The sequence below is a fragment of the Cucurbita pepo genome, chromosome 13 (genome assembly GCF_057944985.1).
Source record: "Cucurbita pepo subsp. pepo isolate OVF chromosome 13, ASM5794498v1, whole genome shotgun sequence".
NCBI classification, from domain to species: Eukaryota; Viridiplantae; Streptophyta; class Magnoliopsida; order Cucurbitales; family Cucurbitaceae; genus Cucurbita; species Cucurbita pepo.
This window is the reverse complement of record NC_141810.1, coordinates 15257436-15277480: the sequence shown is the minus strand read 5'-3', so window position 1 is coordinate 15277480 and position 20045 is coordinate 15257436. Positions and strand designations below refer to the sequence as shown.

Below are 20045 nucleotides of genomic sequence, written 5' to 3'. Positions count from 1 at the left end.
TTATTTTTTAAGGAAAAAAAAAAAAAAAAAGAAAATAAGATTTTTTTATTAATAATTTGTTTTAAAAATACCTTCAAAATTGCATTAATATCTTAATTTTTTTAAAAAAGGTTACTTTTAATTAATACATTTTAACATTTTAAAAAATTAAAAAAAATACTATATATATATATATATATAATTTAAAGATATTATATAAGGTTTCTATTTGTTTATTAAGTAGTGCAGCTTGCAAATGTGCGGGCACAACTCCATGGCAGAGGCAAGTGAAGCCTAAGTTCAAACGTCCAAGACCCGCCAAAGCATGAGTACCATTGTTGATGGCTTTTCTTTCTCGCTTTTGGTCTGTAAGAACTTTATATCTCCCGTTGGAAACATCGAGCAAGTTTCTGCAATTATGTGCAGCTTCAACTTTCTCTGCGACCCAAGCAATCCCACCCACCAGGAAGACTTTCTCTCATATTTTTCAGGAGTGCTCGAACCGGAGAGCTCTGAAACCGGGAAAAGAAGCTCATGCTCACATGATTCTTTCTGGGTTTGAGCCCACTGTCTTTGTAACTAATTGTTTAATTCAATTGTATGTTAAATGTTGCGCTTTGGAGTATGCATTTAAGGTGTTTGAGAAAATGCCGCAGAGGGACATTGTGTCTTGGAACACCATGATTTTTGGCTGCGCAGGGGGTGGAATGATGGAAGTTGCGCAGGCGTTGTTTGATTCCATGCCTCATCATGGTGATGTGGTTTCATGGAATTCTTTGATTTCTGGGTACTTACAAAATGGTGACATACATAAGTCAATTGCTGTCTTTTTGAAAATGAGAGAAATGGGAGTTTTGTTAGACCAAACTACCCTGGCGGTTTCTTTAAAAGTTTGCTCCATGTTGGAAAATTACGTTCTGGGAATTCAGATTCATGGTATTGCAGTCCAAATGGGTTTTGATTATGATGTTGTGACAGGAAGTGCTCTAGTAGATATGTATGCCAAGTGTAACAAACTAGAGGATTCACTTAGTGTTTTCTCTGAATTGCCAGATAAGAATTGGATTTCATGGAGTGCTGCAATTGCAGGCTGTGTTCAAAATGATCAGTTGATTAGGGGCCTTAAACTATTCAAAGAGATGCAGAGAAGGGGAATTGGGGTGAGTCAATCTACTTATGCTAGTGTCTTCAGGTCTTGTGCAGGACTATCTGCCTCTAGATTAGGTACGCAGTTGCATTGCCATGCATTGAAGGCTGACTTTGGATCTGATGTTGTTGTAGGAACTGCTACTATGGATATGTATGCTAAGTGTGACAACATGTCTGATGCCCACAAGCTGTTTAGCTTGTTACCAGACCATAACTTGCAATCTTACAATGCCATGATAATCGGGTATGCTCGAAATCAGCAAGGGTTTCAAGCTTTAAAGCTATTTCTTCAGTTGCAGAAAACCGGTTTCAGTTTCGATGAAATATCTCTTTCTGGTGCATTGAGTGCAGCTGCAGTGATCAAAGTGCTCTCTGAGGGGGTTCAGCTACATGGATTAGCCATTAAGTCTAATTTTTCATCAAATATCTGTGTTGCAAATGCCATCCTGGATATGTATGGCAAATGTGGAGCCTTAGTTGAAGCTTCTTGCATGTTTGATGAAATGGAAATAAGGGATGCGGTGTCTTGGAATGCTATCATTACAGCTTGTGAACAGAATGAAAGCGATCGGGAAACGCTCTCACATTTTGCTACAATGCTACGCACAAAGATGGAGCCTGATGAGTTCACATATGGTAGTGTTTTAAAAGCTTGTGCAGGTCAGCAAGCTTTCAACACTGGCATGGAGGTTCATGGAAGAATTATCAAATCTGGAATGGGTCTGGACATGTTTGTAGGAAGTGCCCTCGTTGATATGTACTGCAAATGTGGAATGATGGAAGAGGCAGAAAAGATCCATTACCGGCTGGAAGAACAAACAATGGTCTCATGGAATGCAATCATTTCAGGATTTTCACTGCAAAAGAAAAGTGAAGATTCACAAAGATTTTTCTCTCATATGTTGGAAATGGGTGTAGAACCTGACAATTTTACTTATGCAACCGTTCTGGACGCTTGTGCTAACTTGGCTACTGTTGGACTGGGAAAGCAAATCCATGCACAAATTATCAAGCTGGAATTGCAATCAGATGTGTATATTACAAGCACTCTTGTTGACATGTACTCAAAATGTGGAAATATGCACGATTCTCTACTTATGTTTCAGAAAGCTCCCAAGAGGGATTCTGTCACATGGAATGCCATGATCTGTGGATGTGCTTACCACGGTCTAGGGGAAGAGGCCCTCGAGATTTTTGAACATATGCTCCTTGAGAATATGAAACCAAACCACGCAACTTTTGTTTCGGTTCTTCGAGCTTGTTCACATGTGGGAAATGCTGAGAAGGGCCAATGTTATTTTCACAAAATGGCAAGTATCTATGGCTTAGACCCCCAACTCGAGCACTACTCGTGTATGGTGGATATTCTAGGGAGATCAGGCCAAGTAGAGGAGGCATTAAAGCTCATACAGGACATGCCATTTGAAGCAGATGCAATTATATGGAGAACTCTGCTTAGCATCTGCAAAATCCAGGGGAATGTAGAAGTTGCAGAGAAGGCAGCTGGTTCACTTTTGCAATTGGAGCCAGATGACTCGGCTGCTTACACCCTTCTATCAAATATCTATGCTGATGCAGGCATGTGGCAACAAGTTTCAAAGATGAGACAAACAATGAGATATCACAATTTGAAAAAGGAGCCAGGTTGCAGCTGGATTGAGGTTAAGGATGAAGTACATACATTTCTTGTTTGTGAGAAAGCACATCCAAAATGCAAACAGATCTACGAGCTGCTTGATGTGCTGATTTGTGATATGAGAAGGGCTGGGTATGCGCCTGATACAGACACCATACAGGTTGAAGGGATTGAAGAAAATGGGCATCGGGGGGTCAAATCCTATGGCTTTTCTTAGTGTCAGTGTTGAGAATGATGGGCATTGGATTGGATTGTTAACTAGGACATCAGAAGTATTTTTTTTCTTTAGGTGGAAAGAAGACTCTTGAAGTATTGGCACAAACAATCCCACATGCACAGTGGAGTTATGAGCTCCCAACAAATGATAGGATGAACTAGCTGGGCTTCTTACAAACTCTTGATGGTAACCTTGCGTACTATTGTGCATTAACCCAAAGCAAAATAGTTGATATAAACTTCAATGTTAATTCTTTATTGTTTAATTTGAGGCCATCGAGTTCAAATGCAGTGTGAAGTAGTTTTTCTCTTTTTAGTTTTTGAAGTTTTTTTAATCTAAGAAAATCTGAATAAGTTCGAGATTTTGCGACTTTTACCATGGATTTCTTATTAGATGATCATGTTACTTCCTAGAAACCAAAATTCTTGATCAATGGAGGAACAATATTATCGTGAGTGTTCCATAAGATGCCAAAGTTGATTAACTTATTCCATAAAATAAATAATGGCTGAAAATTCTTCGATACCATAGATTTCTACTTCAGAGCGATATCCTTCAATCAAAACAATTGACCAAATCCCGTGAAATCATACAGAAAAATTAATGGTGACTAGAACAGTATCATGCATCGAGTCTCGAGTTTAGTTCATTTCAACTCATGAACGTAACATTACGGAGGATGCATTTGTTAGTGTTGTGTCCAAGAATAATGTATATACCCCTCCCCTACTTAAATTGAAATCTTCCGTAGAATAAAAGATAGTTTAAAAAGATTGATATCAAATAACATATAGGACTCGAGCTGTGCACATTATGTCCTGGAGTGCCACTACATCTCACAGCTTCCATGATCAAAGAGGTTGAATTTATCTCCGAGGAACAAAAATTTAGGGGAACGGAAATAGGAAACAAATTAACATTGTTCGCAAGGAAATATATTTACATTTACAAAGATTAAATAGGGACTTGTAAATGGAAAGGATCTCTGATGGCTAGAACTACACAACATAATTCAAGACTAGCTACAAAACTACTTCTTGACGTGTATATACATTGCCTCTACATAAAAGAAGTTACTTACAGAGACGTGGAGTTAAGGATTCCCAATACTTGTGACGAAAGGAACCAACCTTCTGTAGTCTCTCCTCTTTCCCAGTATACAGCTATCAAGAACCCGCCCAAGAATAAGTCGTGTGTTTTGCAGAGCCACCTCTCTCGGTGAGGGTCCTGATTCATTCGAAACCCCTGGCGCGAGGATGGAACCCGGTCCAGAAGTTGATGATACAATGCCATATTGTAAGGGCCCACTGCGAGCCTTGAACGATGTCTGAGGAGCAAGCATCTTATCCTCAACTCCACCATGTCCATTTTCAAAGGACCCTAGTTCATGTGGGTGTGGACCTGTCATTGAACTACAACTCTGTAAAAGTGCTTCTAATACACTCAATGCCTCCCAGCACAACGTACTCTCCACCAACTGTGAGACTATTGCGTACATATGTGGACTTTGAGAAGCATCTACAGGAGTATGCTGGAGCAATGCCTTCAGCATTAGGAGTATTACGCGCTGGTATTCGACTGGTCCTTTCTCCAGCAGACGTAGTAAGTGACCAAAAGCCAATGCAGAGTGCTTTGGAAACCACTCGTTGCAAAGCAGAGGGGAGACACAAGCAAGAAGAATTTCGATACTTTTGATCTCACCTCGAGAGTATGCCATAAAAACAGTAGCTAATTCGTCCAATGATTTTGCTCGGCACCAGATATGAATATTAGATGCAACTGAGCATGCTTTTTGATGCTGTTGCTGGAGTGGTGAAGCTGGCCCTGTCAGTGGATCCTTACTGAGCTGCAGGCAGAGCCATGGGAGTAAGCCTGTGATGTGCATCAGAAGTCTCGTTTCCGCATCCCCAAATATGGAATCACATGAGTGCACCGTAATCCGTGAAAGAACCTCTATTGAGACACCATGACTAACAGTTGACATCAGCCCTTTAAGAACAAGAGGCTGCACCCCTTCAAATGTTGGAAGATTCCCAGTAGATGGAGGCAGCTCATAGCCCATTCTAGATTCAATCCGTTGGAAGTCTCCAATGTCGTTGTTAGTATCAAGTTCATCCCGAGGCATGCTTGAAAGGAGTACATTTTCAGTTGTTCTATCCCAGAAAGATAAACGATCAATCACACGGGAGAAGAGCTCAAGAACCTGGCAGTATACATGGACAAAATCTGTGTGCATCATAGCCACACATCCCCAGAAGAGTTGAGGATAGAGTATCACCTTTTCAGGCTCCATGTTCTCAACCATTACCTGCAAGGTCAACAGAATTTCCATAATGAACCCTAACACAGGGGGTACCGGATTTCCAAGACATCTATGCAGACAACGAAGGAGAGACACACAAGTATCGCTTGTAACACTTGGCCGCAGTGCACGGTATATCTGGTGTGAGCGACAAGCAAGGTGTCGCGATGTACATTCCATAGCCCATTTCAGTGCCTCTGATCCCCAAGTCTCACGCAAATCACCTTGGAAGAAGATAGCATCTACCATGCTCTGAACCAGTGCAGAGAGAAGTGCCGCACTAGGAAGCTCTGTTCTCACAACAGACGGGTCTTCATTCTCCCACATCATGCTTCCGCGCTTTGACTGAACATACTTGATCAGGCTCACAACCTGTTGCTTGTTCTCTCCATCATTGTTTTCAACTTCATAAAGTTCCAAGTGTCGGCCAGCAAGTGAATATAATAGATTAACAAGCAATTGCTGGCAGTGTTCTAGAACAATGTCTTCTGAACTATCCATTGAGACAAAAGTGACGTGAAAAAGCAGAGGCAAGTGCTCACGGAAATCTTCATCATTCTCATATGCAATTTCAGCGAGAAGGATCAATGCTATGTCAGCATGTGTAAGAGAATGCTGCTGATGACCCTGTAGTGCAGACTGTAGTTCTTTAGCACTGACCCCATGTGCAGCAACCCCAGAATGAAGCCCATCTTCACCAGAATTTGGCGTATCAATGAGATAGTCACCACTGTCCCTGGAGACATGCCGACTGCGGATAGTTCCAGTAGAACTTCTAACACCCATCAAAGGACCAGACATATTCACTAAAGCTGGAAGTAGCTGGCCTGATCGACCTGCATTTACTGGAACAATGTTCAACTCAGGAGGCATTGGACTTAGAGGGCCAGAGACACTTCGGCCAGTTACTCCAGCTGTTCTCCAGCTTAAGCTCCCACTAGCATTCCTGAGCGGACCATCAAGGGATCCACGAACAAGTAGTGGTGACATGTGTGGTTGGCTGTCCACAACAGAAGTAACTTGGGCCACTGGAGGCCCCTGAGAGAATTCCAATACAAAATTTCCACCGAAATCTCCCTTGGAACCTAGACCAACTGGCTCGATGCTGTCCTCTAGCATGCGCTGGGCCAATTGGTAGACAAGGTGATCAATAGTACGCTGAGGGCATATTCGTGCTAAGTACAAACTCACCCGCTTTGCAACTGAGAAATATGTGGCAAAAGCACCACTTATTTCCGCAGATGCATTAGAATCACAATCTTCAATTCCCTTTGTGATCAAGAAATCCAGAACAGGACTTATGTTCCTTGGTTTGCTAGCAATTGTGCTCCAGAGCTTTTCAATTTCATCTGGGAACTGATCCCCATGCCGCCATGTGACATAGTAAAGGCTTTTAAGAAGTCTATCACTCCAGCCCGAGTCTTTGAGTTTCCAGAAATTAAGGTTCTCAATCCACGGAGCCATGCACGTGAGAACCTGATGTTGAGCTATGATGTCAACTGCATCAAGTTGCCTTTGCATTATCTCCTCACAAAGGAGTTGACTCAATTCAGGGTGATCTTTCGCAAGTTTACAAGAAAGCTTGTACTGAAATTGTTGGTATGAATCGGGAAGATTTCCAACGACGGCTGCTCGATAGCTCCCCGACCCCTCAGTGCCATCTTCAGCCCATTCGCGGACAGAAAGAGTTTCAAGCATCTGAAGGGCATCATCACGGATTTGTCTACTAGGGTCCACCACCTTGTACAGAATTAAGCTTAAGAGTCTTTGGATTTCACATTTTGGTATCTCTTGCCGCATATACACTTCTGCCAGCACACTGAAGTAACCATCAGCTATGGCAGCATCGGAGTAGTAGCACTGAAATAGAAAAGTAGCCAATTAGCCTCACTGGATAGAAACTTGGTCTCTCGTAAACAAAAATACAAAATCATACAAAAATAATAATTCCAACCAAAAGTGTACATAAGAGGTGATCAACACGAGCAAATCACAGAGGTCAAGCATACCACACAAAGTGATTAGCTTGTAAAATGATGGATGGATGGAACAAGATATTTAGGAAGGTAGCTGCACTCTTTGTTCCTCAACTTTGTACAAATTCAGTCCTCATACATCATATCTACTCTTACAAAAAAATGGTAATTGTTCTTTCCATTTTGAAAAATTAAAGCTGTCTTGCATTGTAATAAGACAATGTGGCGATTGCAATGATTAAATAACCCAATGCCCAACTTTGTAGTCAATCAAAAGCTGTATTTAAAAATAAAAATGATACCAACTTTAAGGATGCTGACACAAACCAACACAGTCCATCAGTTATTCGTTGTAATAAAAGTATTCTAATAAATCAAGTATTAATCAACCCTCGCTCAACCATATGATTCTTGCTTCACCATTATAATTCAACAATCAAAACCCTTATACTTCAAGCATTCTTCGATTTTTAGCCTTAGCCTTTGTACATGCAAATTTTCCTTTTGAGACCACAAAAATCTTCACAAATTGTATGGATATAGACGCATCCTATCCAAAAATCTCTTTTCAATTTATAATCTTCAAAAGAGAACTCTGTTGTAAATTATAACAAGACACAAATGCATCATAGATGGTATAAAAGAATATATTTACCTGATCAATGCATGCGGGAAACAGGTCCAAATTTGTAAGCAGGAGATTCTTCAAAGCCAATTTTGCTAAAGAGACACGGCTGTGACCCCCTCTTTGCCTATCACGACCAGCAGTGCCTCGACTGCCTTCGACAGATTTAGAGTAAGATGGAGTTCTAGGATCAGCTGGTGAGTAACCAAAGGGAGCCCTGGGTGCAGGTTCAATAAAAAGACTATTTATCCAAGAAATGACCCTGCCACTCATTTTCCTAGCATTATCATCAAAGCAGGGCCCATACAAGAGTGAAGCCATAGCAGTCATGGAAGCCCACTGGATTGCTTCAATTTGTTCACTAAGTTCTTTATCAAATAATATCTTGTCAACAGAATCTTTTGACCGAGCATGTTGAGAAGATTTGTAACGTTCTACCTCACGTCTATAATCGCTAACACCATCCTGGCCCCATGTTCCGCCTGTATCATCAGACCAGGAGAGTAGAAGATCAAATAGTCGCTTTCTAGTTCTAAGGTCAAACTTCTCTGACCTTGACTCCACAAATTCTGGGGCCAGAGATCTCAGAACAGAAGCAAGTGAATAACGAAGAGGTTGCATTTCCTGGAAGCTCTCCATAGGTGCTGTCAAGATTTGTTTGGTTGTGTCATCAATGAACTTGAGATAATGCCGACGGAAAACTGATTTACGGGCCAGCATGCCCGGCCAGATTTTCTCCGCAACAGTACGATAAATATTTGAAATGTGAGTACGAAGCTCCTCACGGCGTGGCTTTTGGCTCTGTAAGTATGGAAGTCAGTTAGTCATCATAAGAAGAAACTTTAACAGAAAGCACCTAGTACTCTATGGGGAAAAATAAATGTACATCTTCTCGACATTACTTTGGTTTTTACAATAGATGCAACAAACTTACTTGCCCTTCCTCAAAGGGACTTCACGTCTATGAGTGCAAAACCATGCATGTATGACATATTCAACTACTCATTCAGCTTTAAAAATAAAAGTAGTTTCATTCAGGGGAAAATAAACTTTAAAATAGGATAAAAAGTCACAACGGACAACTAACAGTGACCAGGAAAATAATTGATAAATGACAGAGGTACCAAAGTGGTTGCGCATTTTAACGTTTCAATCTTGTTCTCAATTACTTATTTTCGTTGTGACATAATGAAACATTAAAGAAAAGTACTACTTCATCTTTTCTTGGTTAATGCTGCAATACCAGTGTTTTGATTCTTTTCCAACTCAAGCAATCAGTGGTTATTCTTGTAAGTATAAAATTTTGGCTCTGTAAGTATTATTTATTCTAATTAAGAAAATCCACAAAAAACCAAATGCCTCTTGAATCTCAAAATACAAAACGACACGACTTCACAAATATCATTTAATAAAAGATAATGCCCTTTGATTAAATCATGGATAATACCTTCCACTTTGGCTTTCCCTCTGTCTCCAGGGAAACCTCATCAATAAAAGATGCAAGCTCACTGAACATTAATTCACAAGCTTCAAAATGCGAGTGGCCAAGAGCCATGGTGGCTGCATGCTGATTAGGATAACTGACAAACTTTAGTATATGTAGATAAACTTAATGCAGTTAGGTTTAAAAGCAGATAACTTACTAAAACACTTTAACAATTTACAACCATAAGAGAGGCCCAAAAAAGGGAAAGAAAGAAGGAAAGTTGAGGCAGAAAATTTGTCTAGAAAATGTGCTCACCACATGTGCTTCTGATCCAGATTTTATTGAAGGGAAAATAAGGTGATAAAGATCTTTGGCTTTTCCCGAGGCAGGACTTTCTCTGGGACCTGGCGGGCATGAACATAAGAACATGGCATACATTAGCCACTGATCCAATTTGTTGTCTGAATCTTGGGATGGATGAGCCTTTCCACCTAAATCAACTGGTGTGACATGAGCAAGACGTTGCAAAACCTCAACCCTGCCAGCCAAAATTTTGTTTACAAAACACATTCTAGAGTAGAAACTTCAACGTTGACTATTAAATCTCAGAGAGACATTAGAGGGCTCCATATTGAACAAGAACTCGTAAAAGATCAAGCCAAAAAGTAACCCAGAATAGTGAATCATTAAAAAAAAATGTATAATTGTCAAGAAAGCAATTTTGGGAGAGCATTAATTACCTTGCTTCCTGAACAGAACTTGGGCACAGCTCAGAAGCATACTTAACCAACTCACTGAGAGAACGTGCCCACCTGTTCTTATCGGGGCTTTCAAATATAATGGACTGAAGAGTAACATCTGGAGGGATTGTATCAGATTCTCGTTTCAAATCAAACGGACGCCCCGAATCCCAGTAACAATTTTGAACGATGTCATCCTGTAGTTTCCAAAAATCAAGTTTGACTTATCATCAAATCAATGCAGTTCGATGAGTCACTGAAAAGGAACAGCAGAGAAGGGAAAATAACATTAAAAGAAAAATACCCCATGCTCCTCTAGGACATCTATAATAAATATTGGCTCAGCTTCATATTTAAGAGTATAATCTGGTTGGTCAAGTATTGCAAGGTCTTGAATGTCGTTCCGCAAGGCACGCACACAGCGTAATAACTCCAATGCGGTATGCCTAATTTGACTATCCACAGAACTAAGGAAGATCAAACCAACTGCATCTATCTCTGAAGCACGAAATTCAGCTACTTCACCCGACTGGTGAAATGATGGCTTCTTGAATCCATCAGCTCTTTGAACTGTACGCTTTTCATCATGCACATCATTTTCCAAACGATCCTCAATCAAACAAGCTCTCCAAAAGCGCATAAGTTCCAATAAGCGCCCCAGTGATGTTTGTATAAGAAGTGGGAATTCATCAGGAAGCCGTAGGATGAAGTTTGCCATCCCTCGCATCACTGCAAAGCGACGATGAGGAAGATATCTAACTATCCTGTTCAGTACCTGAACTGCTTCTTCACGAACACCAGGATCAATACTAATTCCATGTTGAGGTATTATCTCAGTTATTTTATCACTTCTTCCAACTTCTTCGATCAAATATGGTATACACTTCAGGACTGAACGGAATAAATATCCTTGGGACTTCTCCTTTGTTACAGAATCTGGGAACAGAGCAATTCATTTTACTTTTTCCAATAAAAATGAAAGCTAGATATTTGAATATAGGAAAGAGAAGATCAAGTGATAAGTTTACAAACAACAACTAAAACAGGCAAACAACACCAAAAAAGGAGACCCAGACTATTTCTGTCAGTAGCGAGAAACAATTAAAACTAATACAAATTCACATGATTTGCTAATTGGAGGTTGTTGACTTCCGGAAGGAGAACAGTTTTATAGTGTGTGGTTGTTCGCTTACTTCAACCAAAATCATGTAAGTTTTTAAGATAAGTACAAAGAAATTTACGTTTATAGATTTATCAAAACTATGACTACTTCCTGCAGTTGATTCAAAGTCATTTCATGATGATATTTTATATTTCACTCTTATATGGCGGTTCCGACAACATAATTTGGCATCAAGGAGTTCATTTTGCCATACATGCAGGCACCATGTACACCTTTACATCTAGAGTATATTATCAAGTAAAGCAGGCCCTCCTAGGTATGCACCTCACTGAGGTCCTTAATCTTCAATGCCTTCATAACCCAATCTAACTTCTTCATACCAATAGGGTTCTTTTTTTTTCCCCCTTTCCAGTCAACTTTTTTCTCCTTTTTTGTAAGAAAATTTCCACCGAGGAGAAATTAAATTTCCAGTAACTTATACCAAAAGAAAGGGTTTGAACTCAAATCAAAAGGAGGAAGGAGGACTGCCTCCTTTTATTCTGATTTCTGACAGCATATGATAATGTATCTATTGTATTTTATGTCATTTGTATGTTTTATATGAATATAATATATTAAAATTTTGAAACCACTTAGGGTTAGCCTAGTGGTTAGTCAACAAGAGCCATGTAAATAATTAAGGGTTCAGAAGGAATGGTTGCAGATCATGGTGGTCACCTCTTTAAGATTTAATAATACTCCATATCCAAAATTACAGGGTCAGGCGGTTGTCTTATGGGAAAAATCAAGGTGTGTGCAAGTTGGTTCGAACACTCATGACTATCAAAAATAATATTCATTCAGTTCATATACTTAAAAAACAGGTGTCTTTTGCCATATATTCTCTTCAATGTGTTATATGAACATGATAACACAATTTTCTAATAGTTTGAACTTGGCTCTAAGAAAAATTTGACATAAAAAAATAAAGTTTGGTTTATTTTTTGTTAGGTTTTTGTGTCAAGGTGGAAGATTCCTTACATACTGATAGAGTTAATAAAATCGTATTTCACCAAATAAAAATATCAATTTTACTCATGCTTTATTTAGTCAGTTACTCAAAGACCTGAAGCATAACCATACTGAAGCCTTAAAAAATTTATAATAATACAACTAGTACTACTACTAATAATAATAATACTAGATTCTACGCTTCATCCTTTTCTCATTCTACTATCTTCCATAAAGCTACAGCATGTAAAGCATTAGAAAACAATTTACCAATGTTGGTCCTTGAAGAAGTTAGAAGAGCCTGACTGTAGGTTCTATGACAAGACCTTAAAATCGATTCAATTGCTGCCTTCACCTTGGGAATATAGTGGCCAATATCATGACCTGCTAATACAACAAAGTTGATTAGGTTAAACAATATTATACGTTTAGACAAATTCAGAGGCTCTTAACTTGTTGGTTACCTCTAAATATCTCCAAACCAATGTGCTGGCCTGAAGGAGACGTAACAATGGCAAGGAGAGCACGAAGACCAATAACTTTTGCCTCACCAGAACTATCTTGTTTTAATAATTCCAACAACAAGTGGTTCATGGCAAAATCAAGATTGTGCTCTGCAATAGTCACGCAAAATTCAACTAGTTTATCGTGTTGAACATCTTGAGTAAGCAATCCCTTCTTTAGAACTGTAAGGAGTTGAGATGTCACACTGTCTAAGTAGTCCCATATACGATTTGGTGCCTGATTAGCTGCATGAACACTCAAGTAAAACCTCAAAACCCGATGAAGACAGTCCAAGGCCATAAATCGATGATTCTTGTCCTGCACAATTGAACTAGAGTTTCATAAATTTGAGTGATGGAAACAGGATGCCATATTCAGTCTCCACTTGAAGAAACTTCCCACATTGAACATTGAAAAAGACTAGAGGATCTTATTAGAATTAATTGTAGTCATCATTCAGCTCCTTAGCTCAAACGTAAATGGAACTTACTCTAAGAAGCTTGTAGAGTTGTTCCATGTGGGGACTTAAGTTGTTGTGAAATATTTGAGGGTCACCAAGACAGAGTAGAAGAGTGACCAGTGGATAACCAACCTAGAACACAAAAAACAATGATGTAAAGCACAAGAGGAAAAGCAGACATGATGTTGGATATGAAGAAAAAAGTTAATATGAAAATCCAAAAAAAAAAAAAAATGACGTCAAAGATATCTAGCCAACCCAAGTATTGCTCAGCTATTCCCAGAGACAACAATCTCATCAATTTTGGAAAATATTTTTTTATCCGCCAATTTTTTACAGTATCTGATAACTGTTAGAAATATCTTTACCTTAGCATATATTTATCTCCAAAGAGTATATCTTCTGTATAGTTTAAGTTAGAATGTAATTAAGGCTGGCCAGTTCTTCAACAAAAAAAAAGAGAAAAAAAAAAAAGAATTCATGCCAAAGAGCCAAAACAGAAAAATCGAAAAACTCCAACCCAGATTTATAGATTTAATATATAAAATAAAATATTGAATTTCTTACAGGGAGGGTGCAAAACAGATCCCACTTACAGTAATGTGTTTGCTCTGTTTGTCCATCCAATGCATCAGCTGTGCTCGAATTCGTCCAACAGCTTCATACCATAAGGTAAGTGCACGTTCAACACCAGAAGGAGGCCATTGGCCTTTGCCGCCATCTGCCAGTGGAGCAAGGATGTTTGAAAGCATGTTGCAGAGTGCATGGTGAAGCTCGCTTTTACGCTTATGTGGAGCACGATTGAGAGGGTTGGCTTTAGCCACAAAGGAGGCAGATGCATTCAGTCCACCCTCTGTCTTAACCTAAGAAATGGAGTTGACATTATGCTATTATCTTTATATGACTTTGCATAAGTAAAAGCTATATACATACCCCAAGCTTAAGGTAGCGCATCCCATTGATGATACTAAGAGTTTCACTTCGAGCAACACTGGTGTCAATCCTACGCGTATTGAGTTCCATGAAGAAGCGTTCAGTCACAGAACTAAACCTGCAAATAATAACACAACAGATTATAAATGTTTTTAACCCTTTTTAATTAAAGTAACATGACTATATACATAAGTTCATGGAGAGAGAAGTGCAAAGCAGAACTCGTTCATACTAATACTAAAATGTCAAAATAAAGCAAGCATCAAATGACATGCATGCTTGATAAACAAAAGCTTATGTAAACCTGATAATTACTTTTAAAATATAACAAGCAAAAAATCCAATTCAAACAATTTTCAAATGTTAAAACACAATTGTTTACCTGATGCGAGACAGAGCACCTAAAAGTTGTGCAACAAGATCCAAAAGAAGCCCCCGCAAATCAACTAACGACGGATATTCAACCTGGCTAACAACCCTGCAATGACATTTAATCGAACCTAAAATTTTGTTTGCTTTCAGTCACGAAAACAAAAGGTATATAAGCACCAAGCAATTCTCCCTAGACAATCTGCCTATATCTGGACATCAAAGTCATTGTCTAATAATGACAATGGTCATGCCTACATAAAAAACGGCAATAATTCTAATAACAATACTTATAAGTCACTTGTAAAAAAGATTAAAAAAAAATAATAACAACGTGCAAGCTGAATTTCAATACAATCATCAGACTTTAAAAAAAAAAAAAAAAAAAAAATGAAACACAAACTTTTCATCGATACTTGAAACGTTACAAGTTACCGAACTCCTATCCTCAGTATCGACACAATACTCAAAATAAAGCAACCACAATTCAAACAAAATGATAAATCAAATTTTTTTTTTTAAAAAAAAAGACTTGCCACTTCAAATATGAAAAAAAAAATAACAATAAGGAAAGGGAAAGTTTGAAGTCAGTCAAGTAATTACTAAATTCCCACAAAAAAAAAATATATAATAATAATAAATAAATAAAACTGCACTGTACATTAACTATGCCAAAGCAACCTTACCGGTCAGCATTAATTAGCCAATCAAAAACGAAGTTTTCAAGCCCAGACCAAAGCTTCTCTACAATGATAAACCACTACCAATTAGCAACAGAAGTAGAAAAAAAATAAACAAATACAAATTCAACAGAACACTGTGTGAACCTGTAAGCCCTTCCTGAGGGCAGCACTCCACAAAGCGAATACATGCTGAGCAAAATATGCACTCAACTGCAAGCTAAGCCCCAAGCAAGAATATCATTATAACTTCAAGTTAATAAAGCAAACTTCTCTGAACAAGGGATTTTAAAGCAACCATATCTAGAAAAAGAAAAAAAAAACAGCCTGGAATTCCTCTTTGGAAACTTTACCTACCAATAAAAATAATATACTCTAAATTTAAAAGCATGCACAAGAGAGGAAAAAATTAACAGGAGAACGTCCTTCCATTATTTTTTTAAAAGAAAAGAAAATAAAAAATTCCCTACAAGCCCATCCCTGGGCAAGGTGCAAAAAAGGTTACAAAAAGATGAGAAGGAATGATTAGATGGTCCATCCCCAAGCCAAGCAAAAAATAATAACAAAAATTAGAGAGTTCTTTTTTTATCGTGTAAAGAAGTGAAGGATCCAAATGTAACAAGAAAATAAGCCAAGGAAATACGTAGGGAAAAAATATTCCCATTGAGAAAGAGTGTAAGAAACTGTAAACTAATGAAACTAAAGAAGATAACAATTATTTGGCTCCATTTGCTCAATACGACATCAATTCATTAAAATTTTGAACCAATTAAGCTGATAAAAATACCAATTGACAAGAATCGTCAATAATTAATGGCAAACCACAATAACTTGAACTATTAGATACACTATCCATTCACATTGCAATCATATAGCTTTCAAACCTTTCTTTGGAAAGTAGATGCGTCATTTGCACCCTTCGGTGATTCGCTGCAATAAGAGAAAAAGAGAAAATGTAATCAAACTATCAAAAAAAAAAAAAAAAAAAAATGTTTTTTTCTTCCTTTTTTTTTTTCCTCTCTTTCTTTCTTTCTTTGTCTTGGGAATAAGAAGATTTCTTTGACTGCAGTATCTTAGCGCACAAAAAAAAAAATCTTAAATTGCTTGTGAACAAAAACTCTACGCATTAGCTCCATGTGAACATGCACACTCCAATTAAACTCCATGTGAACATGCACACTCCAATTAAACTCCCTCATCAATATATATATTAGGAAATGGAAGGAATGTACTACTAAGATCAAAAATAGCCTAGGGGCAGGGGATGAGACATCCCATTTCCGAAAGATAGTGAAGCATAGCCTACCAATCTTGGAGCATAAAACCTAGGCTATAGTTACAAGAATTTCTTGTGTCTTACACACCAGAAAGAAGAAGTGAGCTGAGCATAGTTACAAGAAAAAAAAAAGTTTAAAAGAAGTAGATTCTCGAAAAAATTGTCTTTCCTTCCAAGTTTCCCATAAAAAGATTCTAGAGGCACATCTCCCTAAGATCTTTGTTTTTTCTTTTAAACTCCACCCATTCATAGCCTCCTGAATTCACGCCACAATCGAGGATGGAAGACAACTGGATAAGCCAAATTCCTTCCAAAGAAAACTTCATCCCCTTGCAGTGTAAGAACAATGGACGAAGAGGTGATTTGAGCTTTCTTCATTCCTCAGGCATAGGCTACACACTGCAGGGTCAAGATTCCAATTGCCTAATACTTCTGCATCCTCATCATAATACTTTTACCTCAATGAACTCTTCTTACACACATACTCTCCCCTGATCTCTTGCTTCAATCTAGAAACACTAAATGTTCCCTCCCTCTCAGTCAACATAGTTTGCTCCATCAATCTCTAACTCTTCACCTTGAATCGATCAGCTTGATGCGGATTTGGTTTTTCTTCACAACAAAATGGTTCCCCATTGGAAAAGAAAGAGTATATTAAAATATACTCTAGATGACAGCATCAAAAAATGGCCACCTCAACAAATATGTTTCCCTAATCCCCCTTCCACTTCATTACATAAGGATCGCGGCCAATAGGCCCATAGGCCACAACATTTTTTCATCCTTCTAAAGTTATGCGAGTCTGATGATGCATCACCTACTTAGGAACTAAGCTATAAGCACAAAGAGACAAAAGTATAAAAGAGTGAGGCACCCTATCTAAAACTCTCGAATGAAGGATCTTTCCTCGTGACTTATCACCAATGAACACGACAATAGAAAGAAAAAGAAAAAAAAAAAAAAAACTCGAAATGCATCTCCACATCCATCTCCTATTTTCTCCAAAGCCTCTTTTCGCACTCAATCCTTAAAATAAATTTCTCCTTGCTGTTTCTCTACGTTAAAACTCTTGAGCCCACACAGTATCACAGTAATCACTACAAAGCACTGGCCAAAATACAGTTTTGGTCTTCTACACGCTGCTTACCAACATCTTTGCCAATGAACTCTTTTAAATAATCACATTGCAAATCTATTTAACTATACCGCTGTTAGAAACTTACTTGGAATCCCAGTTGACTTGACATAGAGGATGTTTACCCTCTTATTTTAGTTAAATTCTTCGGTAATACTGTACTTTCTATAAATTAGTGAGGCTTTATTTCCAATCTTAACAAATAAAAAATAATCAACACACACGTCCATGCAGCACAATTACGTCAAGATACCTGTATTGGATTTTAAAAAATGTCTAAAATAAGAAGTTTGTCAAGTGAATGGAAACTAAGAAAATATTAGACAATAAATAATAAAAGATAAAGATTCTGTCCCAAGCTATCTCCAATCGACAGTGAAAAGCAAGTCAGTATATGGAATAAACCCTGTGAACTACCACGAACAAAGAAGGCGCACACAGAAAGTTGTCCTTGTGAGAACAACAAGTTCAAATAAAGGAGAATAGGAAAGCTGAGGCACCTTTCTCTCCATCGAAGAAGAGCCTCTAAAAGAGGCACAGGCGTGTGTCTCGCAACCATAGCCAAGGAATCCAGCACTTGCTCGTAGGCAGGGTCCGATGGTCGAAGATATTGTCCATCCTGCAAGTTGGAGACAGTCAAGTAAACAGCGTGGAGGATAGTTTACAAAATCGTACTAGACAACAAAAATGGACGTGAAAATTGGATTTCGCGATATGCAGCCATCAGAGTGCATAGGAGAACGGTAAATTTTGCTCACCAGGTCGAGCAAACACAAGAAATCCTTAAGTACTGGACAACTGGTACCCAGAAAAACAGAAAAGAATATATCGAAGTACCAGAAAATACAGGGGGTATACATCCTTGATTCATCTAGGAGGATGTTATAATTGCACCCAATATCAAGAAAACCTCAAATTGTAATACTAATCAAAGTCAAGACTTGTGGAAAAAATAAGCACACATCCTCTGGTCCTCAAATTTCCAACAAAGCGACTATTGTAATTCTTTCTTCTTCTTTTTTGGGGTGGGCGACTAGCAAAGCTGCACATGACATTTTCTAGAGAGGAAGCAATAGGAGGGGGAAGAGAAAACAAAAGCAAAACTAAACCTGAGCTTGTGCGGTTTCGATTCGACGTCGCGCGAGGGGGAGGAACCGCTGAAGCAAAGCATCAACTATTAGCTTAGCAGCACTTCCTGCTTTCCCGTCTTTGACCATGCTCACCATAATCACTTAGCTAGCATTAACTTCACAACCCCCTTTAGTGAAGCTCCGATGAATCTCCAATCGCAGTGACTCGCAGAGTCTGATCTTCCTCCAACAGCTCAAGCTTCTAAGCAAAAACCCCTCTTGACAACTGACACCAAGGAGATCGCTGCTTGAGCACGCTCGATTACCATAGGCAAAACCCCAGAAGTAAACCAGCTAAAGCAGAAAGATCGGAGTAGAAATCCCTAGCAACCAGGCAATTCACATGAAAACGAAGAGAGAGAGAGAGATTGACTATGGTAGGAGGAAGGAGCTGGTTGAAGAAGAATCAATGGAGCTTTGTTATGGAGAGCATACAGGATCTGGCGGAAACTGTGCAAGAATTGGAGACGAAATTGCTTCATTTTCCGCAGAAATTCATTTCGATTGGGAATTGAAATTGACGCCTACCAGAATCAAGAAAGGTGGAATAACAGGGTGGATTAAGGCTATTTCTTGTTTCTAAAAAAATAAAAAAATAAAAAAAAGAAGGAAAGAAAATATTTTTGTTCATACAGACAACAAAAGTCGCGGATCACGTTCGGGTTTTTCCGATTCAACAACCGCTACTTCAAAACCCATTACACAAAAATATATAACTCTAAATTATATATATATATATATAAACCCAATTTATATATTTATTAATCTTATGACTCTTATTTTTCTAGTAAGAATTTAATTTCTCATGTCTTAGTTAATAATAATAATTATATATATATATATAATATTATTATTCCATTTATTATGTTCAAAATGAAACTTCAAAAAAAAAAAAAAAAACTTGATAGAATACAATTAAAAGTTTAGAGTAAAAATTGATAAAATAATTTAAATCAATGTTTTATTATTTATATCTTCATATTGAGATTAATAGATAACGTGTTTTTTTTTTTTTTTTTTTTTTTTTGTATTTTATAATTGTTTATAGAAGATATTAGAGATATCGGTTGGACGATATTTTTATCTTTGCTAAGCAATATAATATGTGATAACTATAAACAGAAGTAAACATGAAATATAAGTCGACTAATTCAATTAACTACAACGATGAGTTTGAGCTAATATTAAGTATTTACAATATATACTTCGGTCTTTCCTCAACCTCTGCCCCACCTGTTCTTCAATCTAGTAGGATTCTTTTGCAAGTTCTGAAGCATCATTTCTCGTGTTTCTCCATCGACTTGGACACCATTTTTGCGCATCTTCGTGTAATGTTTTTTCGTTAAATCAGTCTCAAGCAGCTGTGAACTGAGACCATCAGAGAACAAAACAGCA

General features: G+C 38.0%; 2 protein-coding genes across 4 annotated transcripts; one reads left to right on the top strand and one right to left on the bottom strand.

Moving 5' to 3' along the window:
• The first annotated feature begins 221 nt into the window (after positions 1-221).
• Positions 222-3271, top strand: LOC111808288 (Pentatricopeptide repeat (PPR) superfamily protein). The gene has a single exon (XM_023694182.2). It carries the CDS (start codon positions 321-323, stop codon positions 2979-2981), a length of 2661 nt encoding a protein of 886 aa, XP_023549950.2. The 5' UTR covers positions 222-320; the 3' UTR covers positions 2982-3271.
• Positions 3272-3883: 612 nt separating this feature from the next.
• LOC111808010 (uncharacterized) lies at positions 3884-19271 on the bottom strand. 3 transcript variants are annotated; one of them, XM_023693763.2, is made up of 17 exons: positions 18630-19271; positions 18021-18139; positions 15994-16039; positions 15257-15329; positions 15116-15173; positions 14443-14538; positions 14061-14178; positions 13724-13990; positions 13158-13259; positions 12628-12985; positions 12434-12547; positions 10355-10986; positions 10051-10247; positions 9626-9848; positions 9332-9451; positions 7915-8685; positions 3884-7143 (listed from the first exon to the last, which is right to left on the bottom strand). In XM_023693763.2, the coding sequence occupies exons 1-17, from the start codon at positions 18744-18746 to the stop codon at positions 4075-4077; spliced, it is 6480 nt and encodes a 2159-aa protein (XP_023549531.2). In that variant the 5' UTR covers positions 18747-19271; the 3' UTR covers positions 3884-4074. The 3 variants fall into 3 exon arrangements, with proteins under 3 accessions (XP_023549531.2, XP_086973237.1, XP_023549532.2); XM_087117111.1 differs by lacking the exon at positions 18630-19271 and having other exon boundaries at positions 15257-15322; positions 18021-18062; XM_023693764.2 differs by lacking the exons at positions 13724-13990; positions 14061-14178; positions 14443-14538; ... (3 more) ...; positions 18021-18139; positions 18630-19271 and having other exon boundaries at positions 12628-12998.
• Between the last annotated feature and the right edge of the window lie 774 nt (positions 19272-20045).

What these genes read in the sequence shown, in the direction of transcription:
- LOC111808288 (XM_023694182.2), top strand. Translation starts at nt 321, where the DNA reads ATGGCTTTTCTTTCTCGCTTTTGGTCTGTAAGAACTTTATATCTCCCG.
- LOC111808010 (XM_023693763.2), bottom strand. Translation starts at nt 18,746, where the DNA reads ATGGTGAGCATGGTCAAAGACGGGAAAGCAGGAAGTGCTGCTAAGCTA. An exon ending in CCCTCAGGAAGGGCTTACAG is followed by an intron (nt 15,174 to 15,256) that starts GTTCACACAGTG and finishes TTATCATTGTAG; the next exon opens with AGAAGCTTTGGTCTGGGCTT. An exon ending in AACAGAGCAAACACATTACT is followed by an intron (nt 13,260 to 13,723) that starts GTAAGTGGGATC and finishes TTTGTGTTCTAG; the next exon opens with GTTGGTTATCCACTGGTCAC.